At 41.1% G+C, this 12,988-nt stretch overlaps 1 protein-coding gene across 6 annotated transcripts in view; it reads right to left on the reverse strand.

The window, feature by feature from the left end:
• The window catches only part of RFX3 (regulatory factor X3), a 117,896-nt gene that overhangs the window by 43,311 nt on the left and 61,597 nt on the right, over window positions 1-12,988 (reverse strand). For 4 of the 6 annotated variants that reach the window (XM_079959350.1, XM_079959348.1, XM_079959351.1 and 1 more), the window contains exons 3-4: window positions 9,430-9,527; window positions 6,272-6,530 (exon numbers count right to left, since the gene is read on the reverse strand). In XM_079959350.1, coding sequence (XP_079815476.1) covers window positions 6,272-6,530; window positions 9,430-9,527 — 357 coding nt within the window. The remainder of the gene's footprint in view (window positions 1-6,271; window positions 6,531-9,429; window positions 9,528-12,988) is intronic. The other 2 variants (XM_079959353.1, XM_079959352.1) reach the window with 1 other exon arrangement.

The raw sequence follows: 12,988 nt of genomic DNA on the forward strand, positions 1-12,988 counted from the left end.
CCCTATAGGACGAAAAATACGGTCTATTAAACATGTAAATCAAGTCAAATTTGAAAAACACCCCAGAGAAACAAATTAGCAGCGATGTTGATCAGAAAAGCAGAAGCAGGAAAAAGATAATCAGGGCAACTCAAAAGCCTGCCAGAAGAGGACCACTTTGGCATGATGCCTAAAAAAACAGAAAGAGGGGAGCGAGATGGACTTCCCTAGAGAGAATTCTGCAGCTTTAGAGAAGAAATTGCCTGCATGTTGCAACTCACTGCAATGAAGATCCCAACACCCCGTCCTTATGGCGTTAGGGACCCAGACACTTTAGGGCATTAAAGCTCAAAAGCAGCACTTCAAGCTGAGCCTGGAAGCCAACTGGCCACCAACGATGTAATTGCAAAATTGGTGCTGTATGTGCTGCCATTTCCAGAACATACACCATAGGGAGACACATGTAAAGTACTGTATTGTACAGTGGTCTACCCTAGAATGCCAAAGATACAAGGAAATTTTAAATGCAAGTGATTCCAGATTTGAACCTCTTTCCTGATCCAGTACAGCTCTTCTAATGTTCTTGTATTCTTAATAGCAATTTATATCAAAGGAAAATTAATTTTTATGGAGAGTGTTTTAGCCCCAGTCAAGTCTGGACAGAGGAGGAGGAGATGTTTAAAACAGATGAGAACACAGTAACATAAAGTATTGTACTATACTCTTAAGTAAACAAATGACTTATCAAAGAACATATCACTAAGCTCATATTAATAGACTAATAGCTATACACCCTAGTTTTATCTAAATTCATGCAGACTAAAATGGTTGCAAACCTCAGTACACATGAAGCATTGCATGAATCATCCATATTGAAACCTTCAGTCTACAACAGGACTAATGCGAGTGTACAAATCATTTTAGATCTCCAGAAATAATGTCCTCCTAATAATAATCTGTTTACACCTGCAATGTGCACAAATATAAATCTTCTGCTTGCCAATAAAAGGCTACAATGGCAAATAAACAATTGAAATTTGCCTGTCATGTTGACTTTCCATATTCTCACAAAAGACAGCTTCTATTTAAGATTACTCTTCCAAACGTTTGGGGAAAGTTGGGATAACAATGTATTGGAATATGCAACTGTATGAATGTGCTAATTGCGTCTTTTAATGATCAAGTCCCTATTCTCTCCCCCCCCCCAACATTGTTTTAGAGAATATGCATGCCTATTCAAACAGGAGAGTGAACAAATATTTTTTTCCCACACAGAGACATTGATTTAATATTTGTGCACAACATACCACCACATGTTAAGGAAGCAATTCACTACAAATTGCGTGTGTTATATTATCAGTATGTACAATGTGCTTTCTGCTTAGAACAAAAAAAAAGTGTGCTTTCTGCTTTAAAAAAAAATGTTCTCAACAGAACAGTTGTTTAGTTATTGGGTGGTACATGGAATATCTTGCATTTGAAAAGGCAAATGTTGTGCTACAGTAACTCATAATTATGGAGTTGGCATATAATTATGCAAATTAAGAAAATTTGCATAATTTGTTTCTAGTATGTCTAAGCAACCATTTCACTGCTCTTTTAAGGGCATTTCTTTTCTTTCTCTGGTGACATGGAAGTGAATGCAGCATTTGTATTTGAAAAATACTTGCTTTTCCCCACACCAATAAATGTCTTGGGAAATGCAGAAAGAGACCAAACTGTGGCTTTCCTCTGTACCAGTGGTTTCCAATTGGTGGTCTGTGGACCCTCTGGGGGTCTGCATAACCCACCCAAGGGGCCTGTGGCACCATCCACATAACAAAAACCACCAGAGAGATATCAAAATTTTCACAAGTAGGAGGTCTAGGGCTTGGCTTTTGAAAAAACAAGGGGCCTGCAGTACTTAGCTAATTGGGAACCAGTGCTTTACACCAAAGCTACCCTTCCCATCCTGCCAGTTTAATTTAAGAAGGAGCCCTTAGCGGTCCCTCTCTTTTTTCCAGTTTCCACACAAGGCGAAACCATGATTTAGTGCCACATGCATAAGCTGAAAGAAACCCAACATAGAATCTTTCCGAAACACAAATATATAAAAGACTCTTAGTAAAATGTCAGCTTGTGTCAATATTCACACAAAATTCTCAAAATAGTAAATACAGTTATTCCTGATGTATCAATGTTTTACTTGACTCCTTGATTAGTTTTTGCGATGAAACGTAATCAGCAGAGAAGGAAACTGAAATAATTTTAGAAGCCCACCTTCATAAATATGAGCTCCTGACTGGCCTGTTTTAAATCAGTGATCACTGGGTGACAAGTGATTGCTCACTGATGGATGAGAATCTGTCTGCAGAGCAGGAAGTGAGGCAAATTTCAGCAGTCGCCCTCTGCCCTGCTGTGGCCCATGCATTCTCTCAATCTGTCCAGTCCAGTCTGCTCCCAGTCCCCCAGTGGGGGTGTGTGTGGCCAAAATAGATTCCCTTCCATCAGTGGGCAGTTACCACTCAATATCACTATCATTATCTCAGGTATGCAAATGAAGTGAAACATTGATTGCAAACTCACATTGATTTTGAGAGTGACCAAAATGAACAGGGGAATCTTGCTAATAATTCGAAATCCTCTGCCTAGATTCATCAAGGTCTGTTTATTCAGGATAGCCTTCTTGAATTAACCACCAATGAAAAATCTTGTGTAACCTGCCAGTGGCATAGCGTGGTTTGCCAGCAAGCACACGCCAGGAGGCAGTAAGGCTCAGAGGGTGAACGAAGCCTGCCGCGCCAACCCAGTCCTGGCTACTGTCAGCGTGCCACACACCCCAGAGCCAAGTGGGGCTGTGCTGTGCCACCTACCTGCCTGTGCTGGGGGGGGGGGGCAGGCCAAACGACGCAACCCTTGAATCACCCCAGCCTTCTCACACCGCCCTGCCAGCACTGCTCCACTTCACAAGGCTGGGATCTGATCTGAATTATTTGACCGGCGAAACTCAGAACTCAGCCTCACAAAGCCATGCAGAGCTGGCAGGGTGGGGTGAGCAGAGCATCCCAGAAAAATGTGCCCAGGGCCATCACCCTGGCAGCACCCCCCCCCCCCCGTGCTACACCCCTGTGACCTGCATATTGTACTTTTAACACCATTAAGCAATACTGAAATACAACGCTGAGAACTAACTCAAGAGAAATCCATCCTTTCTAAAGTAAATACAATTCTAATCTGGTTCACAGTGACAAAATGTAATAAAAGACTCTCATAATATCAATGAATTCAAACATCTGATTTCAACATAAGCCTTGTCTTTCATATTGATTGTCACTCATTTCTATGTATAAATCAACAGCTTTTCCCATTTTGTAACTATTTCACATTGGGATATTCAAAAAATGCACTTGTAATAGGTGACAGAAATATTGTCATCAATCTCCAAATATAATACTGATGTCATCAAGTGGTTAGTGAAACTGGCATACAGAGAGTTTGGCGGATTTCTTTTTCTTGTAAACTCATAATAAAACACTTAGCAGAGTAAGCTTCCATGGCATATTGTTAGAACAAGATACGCAAAGAACTTCTGGAATCTTGAAACAGCTCATTTTCCACTACATCATAGGTGTTTTGTTTTTTTTTGGGGGGGGGAGGGTTGCTGTTGCAAAAATAATGAGGAAGAATACAGTAATTATGCAGTTCAAAATAGGGACAGTATTTCACATTGCAGAACAAATATAAAATTTGAATTTACCAGCCACTCTTTTGTCTTTTGCTATTTTAACACCAATTAGTCATAATATTAAAAAGCACACAAGCTGCTTGAAAGTTTCTCTTTCAAGCTCCTCAGTTTTTTTAAATTCTCTCTTTTTAATTTGCCAAAACAGATGGTACATGCAACAATTATGGATATTGCTGTGTATGGCATCAGCAGTTGAAAAGTATGCTCTACAATTCCTACAATTTAAGAGTTATTTAAAAAAACAAAACAAAACTAGAAGTATTTTTAAATAAAAGTTTCTAGCTGTAAAGAGGAAGCGCAATGTACCTACAATTTATATGTAAACTATTAATAGTTTATATGTAAACTATTTTTTAAAAACCCTAAAGAAAATACACACAGAGATTAAAAACCCTCATTTAAAAAAATTAATCTGATTTTCAATATATTCATGGTTGGTGAACTTTCTACATCAAGGGGTCAACATTTGAAATGTATGAAATTTCCTTTCTTAAAACTTGCATTTCCTAGTCTGCATCCAAAAATCCATATACAGTGGAACCTCGGGTTGCGAACGTGATCTGTGCAGGAGGCACGTTCGCAACCTGCACCGTTCGCAACCCACAGTGCCGCGTCTGCGCACGCGCGGGTCGCAATTCAGCGCTTCTGCGCATGCGCAAAGCATGAGTTAGTGTTTTTGCACATGCGCGAGCGCCAAAACCGGGAAGTAACCCGTTCCAGTACTTTCCTGTTTGGCGTGGTGCGCAACCCGAAATCGCATAACCTGAAGCGTCTGTAACCCGAGGTACCACTGTACATTATAATCTGAACTTGACGTAACTACACAATGCCATATGAGATTTCCTCCTTAAACTTAAATTCTCTTGAATGCCAATCTACAAGATCCACTGACTTTACAGAGTGGCTTTTCTGGCAAGGCAGAGAGAGTAGAAAAGGAACCTCAGAAACCTTCGCTCCCTACAAGGCTTTCTGGATTTCGTTCCCAATGTTTAATATTTCTCTCATTAATCTCATAATGCTGTTTATTTTGGGGTTTTTTTCTCCTTTCCCCACTGCCTCTGTATTTTAACATGGCTGCTACAAGCAGGTCTATTTAATTTGTATGTTCTCCTCCATTTTGCACAGTCCTCCAGATATTGCAGGACCACAACTCCCATCATTCCTGACCATTAGTCATGCTGGCTGGAGCTGATATGAGTTCAATAACACCTAGAACACCATAGGTTCTCATAACATAATGGCCTTGTACAGATGCAATGTTAAACCTTGGTTTGTCAAACTCAACACTGGTTTGTTTGTATGTCTTAGGCTGACTAAGATCACTCATCATGGTTTGTTTGGAGCAATTTACACTATTGCGCTTTGTGGGAGACCTGGATCACCCAAGTTGTGCGTGGGCAGGGTGAGGAGGCTGTCAGAGCAAGTGTGCTGGGTGGGTGAATGTGAAACGGAGAAGTTTAATGTCTCCCTTCCCCACTGAACAATCACTGCTGAGAGGAGCAAAAGACAGCCTCGCCTGATAACAAACTACATAATCTGGGTACTAGCAGAAGACTTTCAGAAGGAAAGGACTTTTTCTTCAAAAGGATTGTGGGAGGAGGATGTTTTACTGCTTAGGAGCTTTCTGGAGAGGCCAAAGACCTCCAAGGCAAGTGTTTATGTTCACTGCCCCGTTTCTGTAACCAGCCAAAGGTAAGACAGCTGGTGATGCCTTGCCAGTCCTCAGATGCCAGAAAGAGCTTCAGCGTAGCAGCAGGGTATTTGCAGAGGAGCTCAAGGAATAGCAAGCCAACACTAGACCAAACAAGCCATGGTTTGGCTGAATATCAGTAAGCTGGACCCTGGACTATTCAACAAACCATGATTAAAACAAACTATCATTTACTGCTACAATTTATATTAACCAGGAATGGGATTGGTTGTTTTTAAGGAATAAAAAGTTCTCAAACATTGAGTTCATTTGCATCCACCTGCCATTTAGCAATTTTACATGCAGTTGCTAATCTCTGTGATACATACCTCTAATGCAGTCAAATGCCTGCTCACATGGAAACTACAACTGTGACTGAAGCTGCTATCAATATCAAGAAAGCTAAAATACGAATGACAACCACATGGAGAACTATCTAGAGCGACCCATACAGGAGACATGAAATCCAGAACTGAAAAGAATGCAGTGAAAGAAGCTGTGATACTGTCATTATATTTAACTAAATTTCTGCAATTTTATTTCCCCACAAAGTAAATTTACTGAACATAGGTTTCAGAGAAAGCCATCTGAAAGTCTGAATCTGTTCGAATAAATCTGAGTAAAAGAATGGAAGAGAATGAGACTCATACTTTTCCCTTTCTTTTTTTGCATGGTGGGCGTCAATTATTTGGGGCAAAAACCCCTGCGACCCATTGCTGTGAAGCTTTTGTTCATTTCAATGTCCTTGTGGAAGCGACACAAAAATGAATAGAGGTTGCATGGCAACAGGGCCAGGTAGTCCATGCCTTCATTAAGCAAACCTGGAATTTCTGCTCCTGAAAACAAACAAGAGAGACGGAAGCGTCTGCACTACTTACTGTGGCTGGGGAGGCGCGCGTGGTGTGCGTCACTGAATGGCCAGAGTTCTCCATGGAGTTGCCAATCAGGTAGGTGCCTCCCGTGCTGCTGATGAGCTGTCCTCCCGTGACACCCATCTGAATGCCTCCAGTGCCCACCATACTATGAGAAGAGACCACAGTAGTCACCTGTGCAGAACTGCCTTGGGTATCAAAGTAATTCCCTCCAGTGTTTTGGCTGTACATCTGAGTTTCTGTGTAAGGATACGTGGTTGTTCGTCTTCAGGGAAAAAGAGAGAAAAGACAAAGTTGTTTAGATGCATCCTTTTACTAGAGGAAGACAAGTGTTTCACCACAATGGCTTGCATCGAGCTAAATATTATTTCTCATTTCTAACAGCATTTTCTATTGCACAAAGTCTTTTAAATTTATTAGCTTATAATCTAAGATGAATATCTTTTCCTGGAAAAAAACTATTTACTACAAAAGTTGCAACACAGCAAACTGTTATTCCCAATGTTTAGAAGTGGAGATGACACACCCTTTGCTAAGAGAAAAACACAACAAGTGTGTAACTACCGAGTCCATCTGCTTCAAATGCTCACTCTCAGTGATGTCAACTCCAAGTACTTCTGAGCTCAGAATACAAAATATTAATTCACAGTAGAAAGATGACATACACTTATGGGCAGAAAAAAATGGCTCAGCTTAGATGCCGAAAACTTGATCAAGCACGGAAAGTGTGTTGCTGTGTTTGCCCATATGTATTCAAACTTGTGTGAAATCACGAGAGCTATACAATAACTTTAAAAAGAAACAAAAGCAGATTCTGCAGATATCAGCATGTCCAAGGGAAAGCACAAGCGATGTATACAGGAACTGGGCTCTGTGTGTGTGTGTCCCTGTGGACACAAACATAAAATCATAGAGTTGTCCAACGCCAGTTACCATTTTCATGTGCTCAAGATGTTTTGTGTCCTTCTGACATTTCCATGTGGGAAAGAAGTCAGGTAGCAGTATTTCTGATGAAAGAGAATGGCATTGAAAGGGTAAGTCTTTTATATTTTCTGAAGTCTCAAAGGTGGTGTGCACATGGCACACTCCCACACATTGATTTATTCCCAGCTGACTCTATTAGGTTCTATGGAAATGTCATGACAATGATCTGTCACCTTTTATAAATTAGTACTTCTGCCACCTCATCTTGCCTCAGCATGTACCTGAGCTGAATGCGACCCTAAATTTTCTTTCATCTGCTCATTCAATAGGCTTCGTTTACCTGGAGCACACTGATCTTTCCATGCAAAAGTTGCTCTTAGGTTTAGTACTGTTTTACAGGTGCTTTTCACTCCATCAAGAAAAGGCTTTTCCTTGCAATTAATTATTTTCTACTCAGTTAAGTGTTATTTCCTTACAGGCAGCCTAATTGCTATAAAAATTTGAATGCACAGAAGAACCTCGATTCAAACACCCTGTTCTTACTACTGTAGTGTTTAACTTCGCCATCTATTTACATAGGGTTCATTTATTATTGTTATTTCAACAGTATGTAGTGATAGTAATAGAATTTAATAACATTAATACATTTAATCATATTAGCTAATATTACTGTGGGGAAAGTAGACAAGATTTCTTAGCTAAAAATTAAGGAAGCTGCCTACACCCATCAATATTTATGAGAACGAACACAAGTTGTTATAGGTTTTTAAATTATTTATTCCTGCAAAGCAGAGATGTTGAAAACATTAACCACAATGTTATTTGAAGACAATATATTTGGAATTATTATGGAGAGGAGATGGGAGAATAACAACACAACCCTGGGCTTTCATTTTTGGCAGCACCACATGTCCTTCCTGAGCGTCTGGTTCACACATCACACTAACTAGGCCAAACCAGTGCTTCGTGCAAATGCATGAGGGTGCAAGTTCTCAAAGGGAAATGGCAGCCACCTTGCTCCTCCCCAGTTATTCTGCTGGTGGTTTGATTTAGGGTGCTGCCCAAACCATAGGACAAACCATGGTTACAGCTTGGAGCTAGTTTAGAGAGAGCTAAACCATGGCCTTGGGCTTAGATGACACGGCTTGGCTCAGCACAGCAGCAGAACCAAGCAGCAATGCGGCCACATTCCCCTCTCCCAGAGCCTGCATGCTTGCATGTTCACAGTAATGTGCAAGCCAGGCAAATGTCTAATTCTGCCCTTAGGAAACAGCTTTTGCAACACGGGGAATGAACAAATGCATCTAGAAGGCTGGCTGTATGAGAAATAAGGAACATAAGAGTCACAATACTAGAGACCTATAATTATTTAGAGATATCTAACATAAAACTGAAGTAGTAAACTTGATTACTCTTCCACTCAAAATGATAATTATAAAAATTCAGGCGCTAAACGAATCGCTTTCTGTCTGCACACTGTAGGTGACATATCATGGTCACATTCATCTATGAGAAGTACATTACAATGGTAGAGAACAGGCAATACAATCTCAAGAGTCATCCACTTAAAACTGTACTCTTTGTACCTCACTACTCATAGATCAACCGTCTGAAAACACACAGATCTGTGATGTGCATAATATACTGACTAGAATGCTGCTTCCGCATCACTGAAAATTTCCATATGAGCATGGCAAAGATTCTCTACCATAAGGCAGTTTTATTTATCACCCGGTATTGGAATGACGTATGCACCACTTTAAGGAGACTGCTTGCTTGCGCTCTCTCTCTTCTTTCAAAATTCCTAGACTGTGTAATTATCACATACTCCCAAGACCGTGTAATTATCACACACTCCCATAATCAGAACTGTTCAGCTTATTTGTGGCATTAGCTTATTTATGTTTCCTGTGTCTACTGAAAAGAAAAATACCAACCATGGTTTTTATCTCAACATGGGCTTCACCTATATCATGTGACAAAGAAACACCCACCACCCCCTCAAGATCCACGCCAACCACAAAAGATCATTAGCTACCACCAGATGTCAACCGTGATGGAGCTTTAAAAAACAAAACAAAACAAACACAGAATGAATGATGGGGGTCCATCATTCACAATTGGTGAGGGTAGTTTCATGTGTTCACTTTCTCACACATTTTTCCATCTTTGGTCCTATGTGCAGCCTGCATGTAGAAGACCTGCATGTATGAGTGGGATGTCCAAGATGAAGGACTTACATAGCTCCGTTTGTGTAGACGGTGTCACTTCCCTCCACATACTGCACCTGGGCTGGGTAGACATGCTGGACCTGTTGCACTGTTTGCACTTGCTGAACCTGCAAAGAAATCAGTCACATGATGAGATGCGTTTCCCTCTCGGCCATTCAGAACCTAATCTCTACTGTTGCTAATTATTACTGAGCAATAAACAAACAGTGAAGCAGTGAAGCTTCCTAAACGGATTACAAAACAAACCCACAGTAGGGTGACTGAGGACAGGCTCCCCATGGCATGCTTGCCTTATTTATCTGTACAATATTAAAGTAATAATACTAATAACTTTATTATTTATACCCTGCCCACCTGACTGGGTTCCCCCAGCCACTCTGGGCAACTTGCAGCATATATAAAACATAGTAAAATATGAAACATTAAAAAGTCACATTTCAGCAGGTGTCCACATAACATAACATAACATAACATAACATAACATAACATAACATAACATAACATAACATGACATTTAGAAGAGATTCAATCTTGTTCTGTAAATATACTTGAATTATCAAAAAGTGACTTAGCAATGTTAGCTTCATGGCTAAAAATTTTTAAAGAAGGGGGAAAGAATATTGTGAACTGTTCAGATGTCATGACAAACCATGGTTTGTGCTAAAATAATAATTTAAACCAAAACTATAGGCTGTGCTTGGACAGAACAATGAAATAAGGTTTATTGTTACAGGAATGAGTGCAGTCAAGCCTTGGGCTCATGTATCTTCCCCTCTCCTCTCAGCTTCCATTATGGCTGCAAGGAGCTCAAAGTATTCTGTTTGCCTTTTTGACGAAAGCACCATTCAGCAGGAAACGCGAAGCTGTGCAAGCCGTGGATAGTCTTCATTATGGTTTGCTGAAACAAGCCAACTGCAGACTGCGGTTTATGAAGCTGGTTTGTTTCAATAAATCATAGTATGACCCCAGTTTATGATTCAGATGCAACACCAGACTGCTGTTAATCCGAAATGGAAGTGAATCCCTCTCCTCTCCTCCTCAGGCTGTGATGGAAGAGCAGGACAGTACAAAACCAGAGAGGGTGAAGCTGAGGCCCAGTGCCTTTGGGGGACGGGGGACGGGAGGGTGACGGTATTCACCAGCAGCTTTTCCCCCTGCCCTGCAACAGCCACTGTGAGCACCGCCAGTGAGGTGACCAGGGGGCACCCAGCCAGCAGCTGAGCCCAGGGCACGCGGGGAAGCACATCACAAGCTGCACCCCCCATTCTTGCACCCCTTGGGGAGTGGGACTTGGGTACTCTGGTCAGCCCCGGGGAGAAGGTGCCCAGGCACCGGAGGGGCTTTGTTCATGCCATGGCTCCCCATGCAGCTGAGCGTCTCTGGGGGTGGCGGTGGTGGGACTGTGCGCCACTGAGTAGCACAAAAAAGCACTGCTGAGGCCGACACTCATTCCTATGTCTAACACAGCAATATCTTAAGTGCTGACACAATCAAGTGCTGACACAATCAAGCAAACCATGGTTTAGAGTTACTTTCCTGCTCAATAATCTTGTGCCTGGATGCAAAGGCCTCTGGAAGCAAGGGACTTAACTATGGGTTTTCTATTCAGACCACATACCAAACCATAACTTGTACAAACCACAGCTTGTTTTCCAATTCTCCTTTGCTAGCCTATTGCATAGCATGGTTTGTGTCAAGCAACAGTTCTACTTCCCTAAGCATGGTTTGCTGCAAGTTGGAACTTAATTCTGACAGCAAATTCTGCCTTTGAATAATTGTCTATTTCCTTCAGGTGCATTGCAGATGTCTGGACAAATTCATGCTATTTCCTGTCAAATGGATTCTGAACTCTTGATAACATAACAAAAATGCAGCTTACGCGATCTTTTATCCTGACCGCTCTGCTGCATGATATCTGTTTTCAAACAAAATTACCCTGGAATTTATGTCCATATTGTCCATATTTACACATTCTATAGACTTATATGTGGATCTTCAGATGTTATCCTTGAAGATAATAGAATGAGTAAATATGAAGCAGAACTGCCAGTAGTCTATTGCTCACACTACTTTGGGGACTGGCAGAGGGTACTGTTTATCCACACATTGAGAGAGGATGAAAGATATTCTAGTCCTTAAGTGCTTTTCAATTATATGTCTCTGCTACTCTAATTGGACTGTGTAAAGCTGTTACCAGCAAATTAACTATCTTCTTTTTTTGCTATTCACATAAATCTTTGAAAAGCCATCAGTACAAATTCTTCATTTGAATCAATACAAATACCTTCACTTTAAAAACAAATCATATACTTTTAGTGAAAAACTGAGGCCTTGTCATCCACTAACCCAGATATTGTAGGGAATGACTTCTGTGCAATTATATTAATTTATTTCTATTATTCTCAACTGTGAAGTCTTTCCATTTTGAATCTGCTTACAAACCTATGTGAGGATTTAAGAATTGTCACAATGTGCTTTTTAAAAACACCAGGCCATTTTCATTCTTGCAGTTTTGAGCTTCTGGAAACTATAAGGTGCTTTGACTACTTCGTTCCAGCTGGGGCTGATTTCATAAAATCCTAATTTGTAGAGTTGGAAGGGAGCTTGAGGGTCACCTAGTCCAACCCCCTGCAACACAGGAATCTCAACTAAGGAATCCATGATGATCTCCTCCCCGTCTAGGTCATCTAAGACTTACAACTTGGCAAGGGCACAAGCCAAGGGGGGGAGAGTACCAAGGCGTTTGTCCTCCCCATCTCAGACGAGGGCAAGCAGCCAGCAGGAGTCAGGAAGCAGCGTTGCCAGAGCAGGAGAGGCAGCAGGAGACGGAGGGCAACCAGAAGGCAACTTCTTCCTCTCGCCCATCACTGAGATCAGTCATCCAACACCCCCCTCCCCAATCTCATTTCCCCAAGACACATCATGGATACAAATTATGTAGACAATTTATCTCACCACCAGGCCAGGCCAGCATCAATCCACAATAGTCAGATCACAGAAGGCTCACTGTAAATAAGCCCACCACCCACTTAAGAAAACAACAACAACAACAAAAACACCCCATCCAGGGTATAAACCATCTCTTCTCTACCCTGTTGCACACCCAGAGGATATAACTCTCAAAGGCATAAAACCTATGTATATCATGCATTCAGCCTCTCATACACCCCAAATTGTGTATGCTACATACAATAAACAATATATACAATATGTGTACCTAAGGGGTTGTTGAGACTAGTAACTACTGAGAGTGAGGGAATTTGTGCATTTGTACGTGCGGGTGAATGTGTGCAGCTGTAATTTAATGAGGCATGAATATATTTGTCGTTATAGTTCCCAATTCAGACTGCATTAAACCTAATGACTCATCAACAGGTTTTAAGTTAACCAAGCCAGACTTAGAACTGTAAGATTTTCCATCTCCAGCTTGCCTGTACAATGCACAAGATCTCAATATATGAAAGGAGTTGAACAGGTGTGTTTTCTGTTTACATGTCTATAAATGGCAAGACTGTATGGGCAATTTCAATATAAAATTCTGTTAACTGTGTGAATCAAGTAAACAGGT

This window comes from Podarcis cretensis, assembly GCF_951804945.1.
Source record: "Podarcis cretensis genome assembly, chromosome: 17".
In the NCBI taxonomy this organism is placed as follows: Eukaryota; Metazoa; Chordata; class Lepidosauria; order Squamata; family Lacertidae; genus Podarcis; species Podarcis cretensis.